Source organism: Gavialis gangeticus, unplaced genomic scaffold (genome assembly GCF_001723915.1).
Source record: "Gavialis gangeticus isolate Ggan-Ray unplaced genomic scaffold, GavGan_comp1, whole genome shotgun sequence".
Classification (NCBI taxonomy): Eukaryota; Metazoa; Chordata; order Crocodylia; family Gavialidae; genus Gavialis; species Gavialis gangeticus.
In genome coordinates this window covers 83,074,864-83,091,936 of record NW_017729022.1, presented here as the reverse complement: position 1 = coordinate 83,091,936, position 17,073 = coordinate 83,074,864, and the positions used below count along the sequence as shown (strand labels likewise).

Below are 17,073 nucleotides of genomic sequence, written 5' to 3'. Positions count from 1 at the left end.
CTCTATGCATGGGTGCTGTCTGGCACCTGGGGCTGTGTCACCTGGCCCACAGGGTTCCCCACGGCTCTAGAAATTTGGCAGTGGGGAAGTGCTGGCTGCATTCATTGCCATGCCTCTGCAAGATGTGGCAATGAATGTTTCCACTGCTCCCCTGCAAGGTACCTGGATACCGTAAGGGAGCAAGCATGTGTTCTGTTTATGGGGAGTTTCCATTCATTTGCTCTGTGAGGAGCTTTCCATGGCAATAAAGTTTCCTCCCCCTTGCTGCAAGGCTTCTCAAACATTGTCCTGGCCTGGACTACATTTAAATAGGAAGCACGTGTGCCTCTTTGGCCCTGCCTCTCCCATCCACAGTCACACATACTGAGTGCCTTCCCATCTGTGATCGTGCACCATCTCACTGGCAACTGCTCACACAGGGAAAAAAATGTTAGCAGAGCAGATCATACAATATTAGCAGTCTGTAATGGGACGTAGCAGCTGGAAAGAGAGAAGAGCCTTCCCTGTTGGGAGCCATGTCGCTGCTGTGTTCTAGCGTGCATAATTATGTGTTGCGATTATAGCATCTTTACACTCTAATGTGTCCTTGCTGACTTTATTTTGGAGAATTTTGACATTTACTCAGTAGAAAAAGCTGAGTGCACTTGTGGAAGAAATGTGCCTCATGCCAGCTAATGGTTTTCCTCTGCTCCTGACTTGGCAAGACCAAGCCTCTCGCTTGCGCTGTGAACTGTCGCAGCGATATCACCGACGCAAACGCACATTCCAAGCCTCCCTATTCCCAGCAGTGCTAATGCTACCCACTACTTGGCAGCTTCCTCCTGCTTGTTGCTGTTCCTGGGATCTGAGGATTTCCCATATACGCTTTAGTCCTATGGAAGGATCACGCTGCATCAAACATACTGATTGCATTTGCCAAAGGGAAGTGCTAGGATTTTTTCCCCTCCACTTCAGAAAACCTCCTGTAGAAGAAGCTGATGAGTTTTCTGAGCTCTGGGATTTGAAACCTGATGCCAAAGAGTCACAGTGTGAGCGCAGTGGGATTAACTGTTCTAGGAGAGAACTGGCACAGGTTCCTCTTGCTAGAGCAGAGCTGAGACTGAAGCCATTAGGACTGCTGTAGATAACCAGAGTTGACATGAGGGGAAACGATGCCCGAGGTAATTCTGTGGGTGGTCGTATTCTCCAGCCATGTTCTGGCTTTTGTGTTTAAATCAGTCTCTCTCTCTCATGCACTCAGCTGGGGAGCAGGTGTTAGAAGCTGCTGTTTATACATCTCTAATGGGTCCTAACACACAGCCTTGCACAAATCCTCTGTGAGTCAGCCACTAGAGGGCAATCTCACACACACTTGTAGGCATGAAAGGGTTCCACTTATTTTGCGCAGGTGTAAACGCTGTGCAACAGAGATGCTTAACCTCCAGCCCAGCAGGCAACATCTAGCTCATGAAGCTGTTTCATCAGACCTGTGGGGAGGCCCATGGGCTTGAAGACGTGGTCCTGTGCTCTAGATCAGTGGTTCTCAATTTTTTTGGTACCAGGACCCAGTTGTAAACATCAATGGCCAGTCCCTACCCAGTAAATAGTTCAAGTAGAAACCACACACATATTTTGACCCCCAAATACTTATTACACACTACAAGTTAAAGCAGATCAACAGTCTTAATTTTAAAGGCAGAAATCAAAATCAAGAGGAAAACACTAACAGCAATATCAACATGTATATTACTCCCAAGTGACATTCACATTTTTCCATGTTTTTCCATTATTGTTCATGACCTTTTCATATATTCTTGCGCCCCACAGGTTGAGAAACGCTGCTCTAGATCATGCCAGTACGTGGTCGGGCTGATGTGCCAGATTACTTTGCAGCTGGTCCCGGGCACATGGGGTTTCTAATTTAATCTGCAGTCTGGAGGCTAATACTTTTACATTTTTCTTTATTACACACTGAACTGAAATGACTTGTTTCAAAAGTAGCTCAAGAAGTCAGTACCAGGATAGATGAAATTCACTGCAGATGAATGCAAAGCAATGCAAGATGAGAGGAATAATTTCAAATGTACCCACTCACTGATGGGTTCTGAATTAGTATTTTTAACCTCTCAGTGGAGACATACGGATACCAGTATGGTCAGCTCAGTGAGGACATCTGCTCAGGGTGTAGCAGTGACTGAAGCTACATTAAGATAGAAATAACATAACTAATACAACATGGCAGTTCTTGTGTTTTTGTGAACACTGCATTCCAATATGGTGATTTCCTCTCAGATTAGACTCAGTAGAAATGCAAGCATCAGCATCCTGGGTGATATAACTGAGGGTTGCCCTGCTCTCTGAGCATGTAAGTGTTACTCCATATCATTTTTAGATTCTGTTTAGGTTTGGGCATATCCTAGTGTAAGAAAGGTTCTGGTTCCAGGGGTGGCTGTGACACCCTCTGGTGATCATGCAACCCCTGCCCTGCTCCAGCTCTACCATACCCTCCCCTTCTTGCTTGTCTGCCATGCCCTTTTGAAAGGGAGACTTCTTAAGGGTCTTAGAGCGTTCCTCCCAGGTGCTGCTGGTCTCAGTTCTGCCCTTCTTGGGCTAAGTGCACCCTCCTGATCTGTTCATGCCCTGCAGGACACCTGTAGTCTTAAGTCCATTCATGACTTCTGACCTTTCCTACAGCTGTGTCCGTGCCTTATAGGTGTTACTGCTCAGCCATTCTCCTTTGTTGGGGCCTCCACCTTTCTGGCCACTGCCATTTTACTCTCGCTGGGCCTTCCACCCTAGGCCCCCTGTGTTGGACCTAGCTTCTGGGCTCCAGCCCTTTTCCCAGTTACTTTGTTTTTGGGCTTCCTGGTCTTGTCTCCACCCTGCTTTGGGCAGGGAACCTACTTCGGCTCTTTCTGGCCCCCCTGATCTGGATACCAAATCTACTTTGGCTCTGCCTGGGCCCTGTGGCCCCAGTCATTGCCCCTTCTTGGGCCCCTGGCCCTAGTTACTGCCCCTCTTCTCTGTGGGCCCCTGGCCCTGGTCTCTTCCCTTCTTGGCCCCAGTTCACTTCCCCTCTGTCTTAGGTGCTGGCCCTCTCCAGCCCAGCTACCTTCATCTTGAGCCCGGCCCCAGGCAGGTCTCCAGACCACTGGTGAGCCCCTAGTACCTTGCTGTGCTTAACTGCAACGCGGCCCCTCAAGCACCCCACTGCGGCCTCCACACCCCCCACCCTTACAGTTGCATCCAAACCAGTGGTCAAAACTCAAACCAAAACGTAAGCACTCTGGCTGTAAGCAAAACCCCCAAAACTCCAAGGCTACTGACTGTATAATAAACCTCTTCCCTGCCAATGGATCATATTCCCCTGGTAGCTAGCCTCCAGTGCCTTACTTGCATTCCCAGGGCATGCCAGGAGTCAGCTGGGCATTCTCTTGCAGCCTTCCAGACTAGGAGCTCTTCTCTTTGCAGCTGGCAGGGCCAGCCTGTCTTTCTAGTTCAGACTCTGGGCTTATAAGATGCCTAAATCCTGGCCCTTCCAGTCAGGCAGCCAGCTTTGCAATAGCTGCTCTAAGCAGAGTTCTCCCGAGCAGACTGCAGGTGCGCCCCTTTACTGAACCACTCCCAGCCCAGGCAGCAGTGATCCCTCTTGCATCTGGCCTGGATTCTGCTACCTGGGCTCTATCTGCTGCAGTTTCTCTCTTCAAAGGAACAGGAGTTACATCTAGGGACCCACCTGCTTAGGTGGGAACACTTCTGAATGTGACCTGAAGTAGAACTGCAGATACTGAAGGGGATTTTCAGGTTGGAGAGGGAAGTGCTGTATGAGTTTACACGGTTGCTGATTTTATTTTTGGATCTTAATTATGCACTGAAGTCCACCTAATTCCTTTTATCAATGTCAAATTCAAAACATAATATTTGAAGATGAATATCACCCACAGTTATAAACTGGGTAGAAATGATAGAGGCTCAGAATCATGCTGTCTCAGGGCATACATCTGTCAGTACCTGGGTTTGGTAGGAAACTTTCCTTATCTTTGCAAAATTAGGTGAATTGCCAATGGGGCTTAATGGTCATTCTGAAATATTCAGAATTGGGCTTCTGAGAAAACAAGATATCAGCATTCATGGCCTAGTGCTCTATTCCAGTATGGGAACGCCTATATGTGTGGATGTCCAAGATAGAGAGATCTGTCTAACGGGGATCTTTAAAGTCATTCCAGCCAAATATGTAGGTAATCCTTCTAAACACATACGGGGGAGAAAACAGAATGCCTGCTCTCTCCAGTTTCTTATTAGCTTTAAAAAAAACGTTGACCGACTGAACTGATGGCTTCTTAAGCCTGATTGCTTTTTCATCTGCTCGTGAAATATAGATCATGCAAACCTCTTATTCAAAGACATACTGAGTCCATTCATGTCAGGTCTCATTGTGCTCCACTAAATCATCCAGTGCCTATGATGAAGGCACAGAAACTGCAGGGCAGTGTTTTTGCTGGAGGAAACTTGAAAAAGGAAATTGTTACTCTGTGTAATTAATGCTATGAGAATGTTGTGGACTTTTCCTTTTTGTGTTCTCCTTGCTTAGTGTTTGGCTTACTTCTATTTCCATAAGAGCTCTCTTCCTAATCTTCTGGGGGTTCCCCTTCTAAATTATATAGCAAAAATTCATGCTAATCCATTGACTTCAGCCTTGTCACATCAGGGATGAATTATCAGCTTCATAGCTGTCATGACAATGTGCTTCTATGGAAAGGCTGTGCAATGTAAGAGGCCAGCCTGAGGTCATATTCTTATTTGGCAACTAAAAGCTGTTCAGAAAACTGCTTTTTAAATTTTTCATGGAAAATGTTGACCCTGGCCAAAAAAATGGGGGAGGGGGAATTGAACTTTTTTCCTTAAAATCAAAACCAAAAGAAAACTGTACTTGCGCATGGTACATTGGTGACTAGCGGGAGCTGTAATTTGAGTGCCCATGTTCCCATTCACTACTTACATGTTGGACTGCCTGACCAGACATCTTCCTAAATACGTCCATTTTTCATGATACCATAGCACATCATGGGGACCACATGGCTGTAGCATGCCATGAAGATGTGGGCTAGCTAGGGGATCCCTTGCATAGAGAAGAGTGAGGTGATCACTGGGCATCCCAGATACAGCTCCCAAGAAGCATTGCAGTAGCTTGGTTTTTAGCAGAAAGTTCTAGTTTCCGGCTTTTTTGATTTTAAGCAAGAAAGCAATGATTTCTGGGGAAAGCTGTTTCACTGTTTCGAAATATCAGATAGGCCACTTGACCTGAAAACCCAGATGCCAGTCTGGTTACTAGGGCAGGATTTCTTTTCAATCTTCATTTTTCTCCCTGCAAAGTTATGTATATGCACAATATGTAGAACTTCCTCTCATTGACTGTCAAGTGCTTTCAGACCTATGTTCTTATTCTGAGGGGGAGGGTTTCAGTAAGATTAGGGAGTTCTTTTTAAGTCAAAATTTTAAGGGTGGGGTCCAAAGTTAGACATCTTACTTGATATTTAAGTTTTTAAACAGATCATCTGAATATCAAAGATGTTGAGCACCTGGAAGACGAAATTATCCTCTGCTGCAGTGAGTCAGAGTTTTCATTTTTCCGGCAGAAAACAATAGGAGTTAAGTCGGTTTTAACTTACCAGGAATACTTTCTGAAAACTTCTTGCCGCCTCACCTCTTTCTCTCTCCCTCCTCTTTATGATGGTCAAGGTGCTGATCGTTTCTATGATAATATTGAGGACATGATTGGTCACCGGCCATGGCCTCTGATCAAAATATGCTGGCTGGTTTTCACCCCTGGTGTCTGTCTGGTAAGTACACTGTCTTTTAATGGCATGGTATATTTCTACAGGGACCCTGGAATTTGAGCAGAAAAGGAAAACTTGTGAGGCATGCTATAATTTCATAGAATTACTATGGAATAATAGTAGCTTCTTCATAGCTAAGGTTGCTGTTTTCCATTATAAAGATTTCTTTGGCTTGGAAAACTCATTTAGCTAAAAATTGGCATGTTTATTTTGAAAGGCAAAGCAAAATGCATCTTCAAAGTCTGAAGAATTGATCAAATTATTCTTGAAGTGCAGACCATTGAAAATTAACCTGCTTGGAGATGTTTGTTTCTGCCTATATTTTTGTTACTCCCTCTAGCTCAAAAATGTCTTGTTACTACCCTTTGCTTTCCATATGATTAAATCTCCTTGAAAGCTCCTCCAGAAACCATCTTTGAGGAAAATATAAGTCAGGAAAGTTATTAACTATTTTTTTAAGCCAGTTTTGCTAAACTGATTTTCAGGCCATATTTATACTGTTGCATTGCCAAGCCCAGGATCTCCTCTGAGGAAATAAGCCCTATCTACTCACGTGTACCCAACTCCTACAATTGGGTGGTGTGTATGGCATAGAGGGGTACTATAAGTGAATGTCCTACCACACATCTCTGTTTGCAAGCTCAGTGCATTGAGCATCCTCTGGGCAGTTGTTTTAGAACAGTGGTTCTCAATCTTCTGGCCTTGAGTGCATTCCCATATAGCAGCCCAATCCTGCATGCCAGATTGGGAGGCGCATCTGTCTGATCTCATGTGGTGGCCTGATTTTGCGTGCTGGATCTGGCCATAGGCTGGTCCAGTCCCATGCACCAGCTGGATCCTACACACCAGATCCGGCAGTGTTTGCTGGCCCACCATAATCTCATATGCTAGATCTGGCTGTGTGCTAACCTGACCCCATGCTCCAGATCCAGCCATGGAGTTGACCTTGTTTACAGTCCCACTGTGGACCAGTGATCTAGCATGCAGGGCCACATCATCTGGCCTGTGTGACTCCCCATGGATCCAGAAATTTGGCAGCAGGCAAGTGGCAAGAAGTACTGCTACATACCACACCCCTACCCCCAAATTTTTGGACCTGTGAGGAATCCTACAGGCTGGATGGCACAGTTCCATAGGCCGGATCTGGCCCAGGAGCTGGAGGTTAAGCACTACTGGTTTAGTAGATCAGCGTCCAGAGTATTTTCAAAAGGGCACCAGGGTGTCCCAAGGTTTTTTCAGCTCCTCAGAACTAGTCAGATCAGAAGCATGACTAAGCCAAGATGCCTATACCTCCTCACTGCTTTTATGTCTGTTCAGCCTGAATATTGAGCCAATGTACATAGGAGAGGAAGTTTTCTGCAAGTTGTTCAGATTCCTATTGGGAAGGAGGAATTGGAGGGGGCTGAGGATTAGGATAAGGGACAGACAAATGGCAGAAGGTGGAAGGCACTGAGATGCGAACCCCTAAGTTCCGGGGAGAGAAGGAGGTGGGGGGTTGAGGTGTGTGTGTGTTGAGCGCCTGGTGAGTTTGGGTGAATAGGAAGCAGCAAAATAATAGAAGTCAAATTCTGCACCTAAAAATAAATTTGGAAAAACTTGTCTATGAAAACCTGGTTAAGAAATTGGTGAAGGTATGTGAGTGATACCACTGTCCTTACTTTTCATGCCTTTTGCAAAACCTGAGCACTTAGGGAGTAGGCAATGACTGGATAAGTTAATCGCGAATCTGACATAGCCATACTTCCCTTCTTCGGGACTCTCTCAGTGCCTCTTTCAGACCTATCATTTACCAGTGTGGAATTCTGACTGTGGCTGTCTTTTCCATTCCCCAGGCGACCTTCCTGTTTTCACTGATCAAGTACACACCTCTTAAATACAACAATGTCTACGAATACCCTCCATGGGGCTATGCTTTGGGCTGGCTGATGGCTCTCTCTTCCATGATATGTATACCACTCTACGCCATTTTCATCCTCATGAAAACCAAGGGATCATTAAAGCAGGTAAAAGAAGGTTGAAAACTTCTCAGTTCATATTCAGCCTAGGTGAGTTGTGCCTGAGAGGTGGTCAGAGTGCTCTCTCTTACATGAAGTGAATGTGTGGTCTCTATTCAATCTTAGTATGAAACCACTGGTTTTAAAAAAAATCTGTACAACAGGAACTACTTGAATCTCTTGTTGATGAGCCTAGAAGGCAGGCCGCAGATGAATGGAGGTGCGGGGAGTATAGTACCTGCTTGCTCTGGGAGGTGATCTTTGCAGGCCAGACTGAGGCACATGGTGGGAGTGTGGGAGTGAAGTTGGCACTGCCACTGCTCTTGCAGCCCCTTTTTCATAGAGAAAGAAACCATTTCAGTCTTTGAGGCTGTCAGAGCAGTAGTTTGCATCAGCAAGACTATGCCATTCAGACAATTCAGCTCATAACACTTTTTTTTAAAGGGCTAGGAATAAATGAGCTGGTTCACCACGGTCCTGCCCCATGCATCATTGTTTATACCTGTGAAAAGTAGGTGTAAATCAGGAGGGAAAACCTTTTGAGCTAATGTGAAGTGATACCAGGTGCTGGGAAATGAGGAGTTAGGCTCAGACTGCTTCAGTATTTTGGAACAGATTGGCAATTCAGCCAGGCATGTGCCAAAGTGGAAATGTTTGCTATTGTCCATGTCTGCCCTATCGAGATGGGAACACTTATCTCAAGCTACAGCTCTAGGAGCAGCATTGCCCTTAGACAGGGAGCCTTAAGGCAAAACCTTGAGGGCAACTATGCACAACAGACTTGTCTACTGGGTGCAGCTGCTGATTTGCTAGCAGAGTTATGGTGACAGGACCCTTTGGGGCAGTGCTTCCCAAACTTCCTCAGCATGACCCCGTTTATGACACCATTTCCTTAGCATGGCCCTTCACTCCCAAGCCACAGCCTCCCACCCCTGCAGCCCCATCCACTGATGCTGCAACTGCATTTAGGGTTGCAACCCACAGTTTGGGAACCACTGCCTTAGGGTATAGATGCATGTAACTGTTAGACTGGTATACATGTAGTTTAAATCTGATGTGGATAGACATACAAGTCAGTTAAACTGGTTTAGTAGACTGTGGAATGGTTCAAAGGTGTATCTGGAAAATCCGGTACTGTTTTTGAACTGGTTTATCCTGAGCCAGGTCAGTATGTGTGGAAACTAAGTGTTCTGTGATGTGGGTCTAGTTGGTCCTCCAGGCAATTCTGCATTGCATCACTTCTCTTCCCCCCTCACTGATGTTAACTGGCTGCTTTTGTACACAGCCAGCACTCTATTGCCCCCTTTTTTAGTTTTACCTTTTGTTGACACTTTTTATCAATGAGCTCCTTTACACTGCTGATTCAGAAAGCTAGCGTTCTAACAACCAGCTTTGTCCTCACTCTACTCGACTGCAACCCCTTATCATGCTTCATCCCCCAGCCCACAGCCCCTGGGACCCCAAAAACATGGGTTCTGGCGGCCCCCAGCCCCCACTTTCCCAGGCACCACATGTCAGGCAAACACACTGCAGAATTCAGTCAAGTGCAGGCTGCTGAACTGTATTGAATTTGTATTTAGGAGAGAAGGGAAAGCAGAAAAGTGAAAATACTGCCCTTTACAGGTCACTCACCCCCAGGGCTTGAAAAGCATGAGTGCAAGCACTCTTCCCCTCCTGCCCCCACACTCCACTCACCCACTGTGAGGCAGGCTGAACTGGGTGCTCATTCCCACCCCTTGGTGTCAGAATCCAAGCCAGAGGGAGAAGAGATGCACTGGGAAGAACTGACCCATGAATGACATCTATGAAAAACCCTAGCAGTGCCAAAAGGAAACACAGTCCAACTAATCTGCCCTAAGCCAGGGACTTTTACCTTAGATGCAAAAGGTGACTTCTACCTGGAATGCCAGGGCACTGTACATGTGGATACCTCTGACCTGTGACACGTGAATGGGTGGTGAAATTTTGAAGTTGTTCAGTTGTTGCATGTGTCCACCCCTTGAGTTGGAAGTGCAGTGTATGGCAGCTGCAGGGGCTTTTCTGCTGGCTCTGTTATGCCACGTCTGTAAACAGCAGAGGGTCTGACAGCAGAAGCCTTCTTCTGTCAGAGTGGCTGTGCCAGAGGAAGGAGGATTTGCTGGCATAGATATGCTAGGGTAAAACTTTGCAATGTAGGCTAGGAGAAACAAGCAGATGTCTTGGAAATAAGTTACCTTGCTCTGGGAAGAAATGACTCAGAATTAGAACCACAGTAAAATTCCCTGGGTTAGGGGGCAGATTGGTTGTACCCTGTTTCCTCTTGAGACCATTGGGGTTTTCTGTAGGGTATGTCATTCATGGGTCAGTTCTTTCAAGTGCATCTCTTCTCCCTCTGGCTGTTTGATTCTCTAGCAGAGTGTTGCCATATGGAAGAAGCTATGCAGGAGGCGTCATGAGAATGCTATAGAAGTGGTGAGACTGTGCAGCACTGGAGAAGAAGCCAGCGTAGAAAATATTTGGAGTAGGAAGGAAAGCAGAGAGAGAAGCCAACCTTTGTGTAGCACAGTGGCTGGAACAAATTTATGGGAGGTTTTAAAAGGAACGAACTTTTGAACTAGATGTTAGAACAAGTAGGGAAGCAACTGGATCACTTGCGACTGGGACTGAATTTGATATGTGTGGGCTTCTTGGGACAAGTGAACTTCCATTCAGGAGCCCAAATATTAGACCTCTTATTTAGGCCAAATTCCAAGTGACTTCAGAAGCCAGGACTGAATAAGACATGGGGACCCATGGTCATTGGGCAACCCACCAGTCTGGATTGCCCCTGCCCTGCTAAAAGCCACAAGAACAGCCCTCGGCAAGTTCTTCCCCTGGTCATTCAGTCAGGGTGGGGTGGAGCTTGTCTTCCTGCAAAATAGTCTGCAGTGCTCACCACCAGTCAGGGGAAGTGCCCAGGGGTCAACAATGTTTAGGACCTTCTGTGGAAAGGCCAGATTCTCAATCCTACTGTGAATGATACACCTGACTTTTGTAATGCAGGACAGTGCTAGCCTAAATGACCGTTGCAGCCTGAGAGAGTCCCATGGTGGTATAGGACTGTCATAGTAGAGCTTGTCATGAATGATCCTTGAATGGGGCCTCTTTACACCATGGCAATTTCTGATACTCAGGAAGGTCCATTGGAACCATAAGCTGCTGAGCTTGATTTACGCTGGTGGGCAGCTAGTGCCAGGATCAGCAGAAGTGAGGATGGTACAAAGATGCCTTTTTTTCTCAACTCCTCCCTAGAACCATGCCAATGCGAGTCAGGTTCACTCCAGGATCAGAGGTTGTTGTGCATCCACACATTGGTCTTTGCCTGTAGGTCCCCACTTTAGTTTTTGTCACTTTAGTCTCCTGTCCACAGACCAGGTAAAGTCCTGACCAGTCTCCTGGTCTCCTCTCAGTCTCCCCAAGCCTGTGGGTGGGAGGGCATGCAACTTCCCTCCCAGCCCACACACAGCTGCCTTCCCCATGCCCAGCACCCTCTTTTTCCACCACAGGACTCCTGACCCTGTGAGAACCTCACACAAGGTAATAGGGGTGATAGACCTGTTGGGGGACAGGGGATGGGGAAATGGTACCAGGGAGGTGATAACTTCCCATTCCACATGGGAGAAACAGTGCCTGGGGGTTACCGTCTTGTGCGGATCTTGGGAAATGCTGTCTCTCCCATTGTTGGTTCTGGTTTTAATGACAGCTCAGGTGCATAGATCCTCAAATGAAGTAAGCAAGGTGGAGTGTCTCTGGGGTGCTGGAGGGGGGTTGCTCAAATCTTGCTGAGGGAGATAAGTGAAGAGAGGTGCCCTGCACTCCTAACGCAGCTAGCAATGGATGAGGCTCAGCATGTCCTTTCCAGCTCTGTCACTGAGGGGAAGGTGAATTTGTACCCAGGAGGCTCTTATTTACTGCCTAGGAGCTCTAATTTAATAAGAAATGACAGGCTTTGTGGCAGTGCTGATTAATGCCCACCTCGGGTTCATTAGGAGGTGCAAAGCAGAGCCCCAGACAGAAGAGAGGGCATGGAAAGCCTTGAGCCAATGGTGAGGAGAAGAGGGCACAAAAAGCACAGCTGAGGGAAGGGTGGGAGTAGGATTGCAATAAAATAATCTGCCAGGTCCCATACTGATCAGCTACTTGATGTATGGTGTACAGTTGTTATGAGACAGTGTATTTGTAGAGAGGCTCTCACTGTGTGCTGGAGGAGGAATGCAGCCTTTTGGAGCAGGCACAGCCCTGGCAGGCAGGAGACTTGGTGTCTAGTCTTGGCTTTTATCACTGATGACTTCTGGGGTATTAGGAAAATGCCTTAACCTGTCTGGCCTCATTTATATTAGGAAAGGATGTTTTTAAGTTGTGTTACGTTAACAGTGTCAGAAAAACTCACTACCTGGGTGTACCCCTTATCCTCCCCACCCTCCATAAAAAACACTCTGAATACTTGTGCCTTTTTCAAAAACAACAACATACTGTTTAAATGTGATTGTGACCCCTTTCTTTCACTCTCCATGGAATAAGTACTCCTGGGAATAGCATATTTCAAGTGAATATTGAAAAAATGTTAAAAGAAGACACTTTTCTGATTGGCAAATGACCCTTCCCACCAATAATCTGATCCTAGAATTACACTTGGACAATCAGGGGATGCAAACATTACCTAGCACATCCAGTCCAAACAGCTCAAATTCCAAACATAGTACCCTTGCAATGAACTGCTCGGAAATAAGCTATGGGCAAAGAATGATTTCAGACATTATTGGGTGAATAACTCTGAGTAAATTAGGCTAATCATGATCTGTTGGCAGGCAATTCACAACTGGAGAGAGCATCAAAATTAGTCAGATGAGTTCTAAATGAATTGTCGAGCTCTGCTTGTGACATGGTCTGCAAATGTCTGATCATGTGTGGTGTGTGCCGAGCCAGGCAGACTGAGCAAGAAAAAGCCAGAAGTTATGAATAACTGGTGTCTGGTAGAAGAATGCGATGGTGCTCAGAGAGTCCAGGCAAACCATGGAGAAACACTTCTTAGGAGTAGGTCCCACGAGTGCTGGGTCTTGGGACGGTACAGCGTGCAAAGAACTTGACAAATATGGAGAGGGAAAGATTAAACATTGACAACATATCCTTCTGAGGAGCTGGTTAGGAGTGTGGTGTGAGGGGACAGTTGTAGTTAGCCTCCTTCTATCTGGTGATCTCAAAGCTCTTCAAAGCCCTTAATGACTGTGGGGTGCCACAATCCCCCTTTTGCTCCCTGGTGACATAAGGAAGCGTTAGGCTAAATGTGCACAACTGATTTCTGGAAGCACAGCTATGCCACTCGAAGTAGTGAAGGGTGTGACTGACTGACATAGCAGTGCTGATGAACTCCCTAATAGAGACAGTTATACCAGGAAAACTGCCTTTTCCAGTGCAGACTGTTTTGCTCACTGGGGGTGAGGGCTGGATACCAGAGAGACACAAAGCAAACCTTTGCAGTTTAGCTGTGACTGTATAAGGCAGAGCTGTCTAGCTGGCAGCCTGCAGGCCACATGTGATCCTAAAAGGGTAGCTTATAGTCTCTGGGCACTGCTCCAGCTGTTTCTGGAGTTCCCCACTGGGGGAGCTGGAGTCTCTAGACTCCCCCTCCCTTTCCAGTTTCTGCTGCCCATCTCTGCACCCATTGGGGTTGAGCCACGGGAGCCTACTGCTGGATGGCTTGGAGGGACCTGGGGACCCCACACAGTGCAGGGCAGGAGCACAGGCACAATACAGATGGGGAGTGGGGGAGGCATCTGCAGTGCTTATGGGGAGGACTCCTGTTATGTGGCACAGTGTGGGGGGACCCATGTGGTGTGGTGTGTAGGATATGGGTGTGTTAGTGTAGGGTGGGGGGTATCTGTGATGTTTATGGGAGGGACACGCAGCGTGGCACGTCATGGAGTCCTGGGGATGTGTGGCCTGCATAGTGTATCCAAGGAAGTTGTGGCTCCTACCTGCTCAGAAGTTGGACAGCCCTGGTATAAGGAGTACCTTCCCTTTATTGTACACTAGCCTTGCTATGCCAGTTCAGCGCTTCTACCATAGATATACCTTTACCAACCCTGCCCTGCAGATGGGGACAATGAAGGACTAAGACTTTTAGATCCTGATTTAAGATCATTGATGTTAGTTGGAGCTGTGGGTGATGAGCCCTTCAGACTGAGCCCTGGAAGTCTGATAAATTCAGAGGAACCGCAAACAAATCAGGAGGTCTGACTGTTCAGTACCTTAGGAAAAATGGACATTAAGAGAACTCATCTGAAGCCACAGAAGGGAATTCTGAGTCCTTATGTAGTAATTCATAGATCATCTTCCTCCCATAATTATTGGTCTGATGTACCCTGTGATAAATATGCCCCAGGATGCAAACAAATAGCAATGCTGCAAGCATGGAGGTGAAATAATGATGGCTGAGAACTCTTTAAAGGTCAAAAAGTAAACTAGTTTCTATTTTTATATATATACAGAGAGAGAGAGAGAGATTACACACACACACGCACAGTACATGTATAAAAAAATAAATTGTGTGTGTACAGAGAAGGCTAGGAAGTGGAGAAGAATAGCTCTCTAAATGCCTTTGCCCACAGCAATTGTTGTGGATTGGTATTGGGTGTTACTTTGTTTAGCAGCTTAATTAACAAGAGTCTTCTCTGTCTGCTTGTCTTTCCACAGCGGCTAAAACAGCTTACTTCTCCAGCTGAGGACCTGCCACAACCAAAGAAACACTTGGTTGAGTTGCATGAAGCACAGGAGACTTCTCAATCAGGATACAAGAGCTTGTACCCTTCAGCTAAGGAAGTGTTTGTGACTACAGAGATGGGAACTCGCTTTTAAGGCACACAGGAGAAGACAATTTCTTAATCTAGAGTGATTTATCCTTGCATTCCTTAAATGGCCTCTCTTCACACCAAGGGGATGCACTCTTCAATTCTCTTCCTCACACCTGAGACAGGCATTCCGGGTGCAGAGTTAATGACCTTGGGACACCCTTCTCCCTCCCTACTTTTACTTCACACTTAATTGCACAGACTGGGGGTTGCAGTTCTTTTGGTATCCCTGCCTTCTGCCCTGGAAAAAAGCAACGTGGCTTTACCAGAGACAGTACAGCCTGGCACTGAAAAAAGGAATAGCACGTATAGAAAATGGCAAAAAAATAAAGAAGAAGTTGAAGAGTTAAAGACAAGTTGAAGCAGTCAAAGGGAAAGGCACAAAATGTGAGGGTGTTAGCAAAGGGAACAAGCTAAATGGTTTATAAGTATGTATGAAACTAGAGCTGACAAAAGAAAGCACTCAGGTAGGTCACCAACACACCAGGCAAGGAGAGCCAATAGCATATCATAAGCTCCAATAAAGGAGGCTGCAGTACCAAGTAGGTGTTAGGTTTCCGTTGTCAATTTTAAAGGCTAAGACTGACAGGATGCTTAATATAATCATAGTTACTGAAGAAAGGGACAGAGCTCATGGCAGTCTCAGGATGTAACAGGATGAAGAGCATATAAGTGACTCTCACTTATTCAGATTAACACGGCTCAGTGACAATTCGTTCTGTAGAGGAATATTAAAAACATTAGCAATTCCTTAGGGGATCTTGTGGAGCAGTCCAGGCACAGTTCCAGACGATGGCGAAGAGTGAACGTAGTATGTCATAGACAGAAGGCACGCCTGGGATTACACCCTAGGGAGTTTAACTGTGCTTCCCGGCCAGTTTGTAGATGAATGACTGAAGCAGTTAGCAGGCCCACTCTGCTACTGCATTGCAGCTTGAGGACAAAGTGACCCCACTACAGAATAGGAGGGGTCTCTACCCCTTCTACCGCAATACGTGAGGTATTGTGACATTGGAGACCTGGGCAGGACTTGAGACTAGCTAAGGGAAAATAGGGCAATAAAGACTAGGCAAGATGAGTTAACCCGAAACAGATAGTGTCAAACAATTTTTTGTTTATTTAATACATTAGCACATGAGAAGATGCCTTAGCCTTGGAGGTATTTCAGTCTGAATAAGGCATTTGTTACAGTTCCACATGGCATTTTCCTATGGAGTCTGTGCATTTAAATGGAACCTCCATAAAATTAAATGCCAAACATTACGTAAATGCGTGTCAAGGTTTCACTGTTAAAATCACAGGGAAAAAATATGTTATGGTCCCAACAGGTCCCCTCATTCAAGCCAATGGTACCTGTGTTATTTCATGTTTCAGGTCAAATGTTAGCCTATAAAACTAATGTATGCACTTAAACAGAAAGAAATGCACATTCTGAGGAATGGGGACCAGTTTTCCTATGTCTTTCACTTTTGAGTAGTTTTTCACACATATGCACAGTGGCTGTAAAACAGCAGCACCAATGAAAGAAAGTAGAAAATCCATGTCTCAGATCTGGAAGACATTGAGGGCATTTATAGATGTGCTCTGGGAGGTGGGGGGGAGGGGATGGGGGAGGAAACACTTTATTTAGTGTAGTTCTGGGAGCTGCACTAATTAAAAGTGCCCAGAACATCACGTGTATCAGCGTCCCCACACTGACAAATGGCGGCAGGGCACTTTAAAATAAAGCTTGTTCAATGAACTTTAGTTCAAAGTGCTCTGTTGCCATTTTTTCAGTGCAGGGACACTGATGCACATGATGCTGGAGTCTGCTGGAGTGTGGTAATTACCACATTCCAGCTCTCAATTAATCGAGTCTGCTCCAACATGCTGTAATTACAGTGTGCCTGAGCAGCCTCCCTGCATGTGTATAGGAGCCCTCACGTTGCAGCTGGAGGCTTTTACACTTTCTGTGAATATAAGGGCTAAATTGACATAGTTTCTTTCCATGTAATTATCTTCCTTTAAAAAAAAATACAGGAAAGAAAAAATTCTGGTGTAATTAGCACTTGAATGGTACCCATGAAATGTCAACATTCACACCTCAGGAAAGTGAATGGTGGGAAGATGGAGAAATATGATTGGGGGGAATTTTTGTCAGAGGCGGGGGACGTAGAGCAGGGGTGGGCATTTATTTTGGGCAGAGGGCCGCTTACTGAGTTTTGGCAAGCCGTCAAGTGCTGCATGACAGGCAGCCCAGGACAGATTAATATTAATTTTCTAAATTTTTTAGAGACCCCGTGGGCCAGATAGAATGGCTTGGCGGGCTGCATTTTGCCCACCCCTGACATTGAGCTACATCACATCTAATTTATTGTGTGGCATTGCAAAAGACACAATTTTAGAAATGTCAGAAAT

The 17,073-nt window shown here is 46.0% G+C and overlaps 1 protein-coding gene across 3 annotated transcripts in view; it reads left to right on the top strand.

Annotated features, from left to right (window-relative positions):
• The window catches only part of SLC6A12 (solute carrier family 6 member 12), a 69,735-nt gene extending 53,815 nt beyond the window's left edge, over positions 1 to 15,920 (top strand). For all 3 annotated transcript variants that reach the window (XM_019515505.1, XM_019515504.1, XM_019515506.1), the window contains 3 exons: positions 5,719 to 5,819; positions 7,649 to 7,819; positions 14,522 to 15,920. In XM_019515505.1, the coding sequence (XP_019371050.1) occupies positions 5,719 to 5,819; positions 7,649 to 7,819; positions 14,522 to 14,683 (434 nt within the window). In that variant the 3' untranslated portion in view covers positions 14,684 to 15,920. The remainder of the gene's footprint in view (positions 1 to 5,718; positions 5,820 to 7,648; positions 7,820 to 14,521) is intronic.
• The last annotated feature ends 1,153 nt before the right edge of the window (positions 15,921 to 17,073 follow it).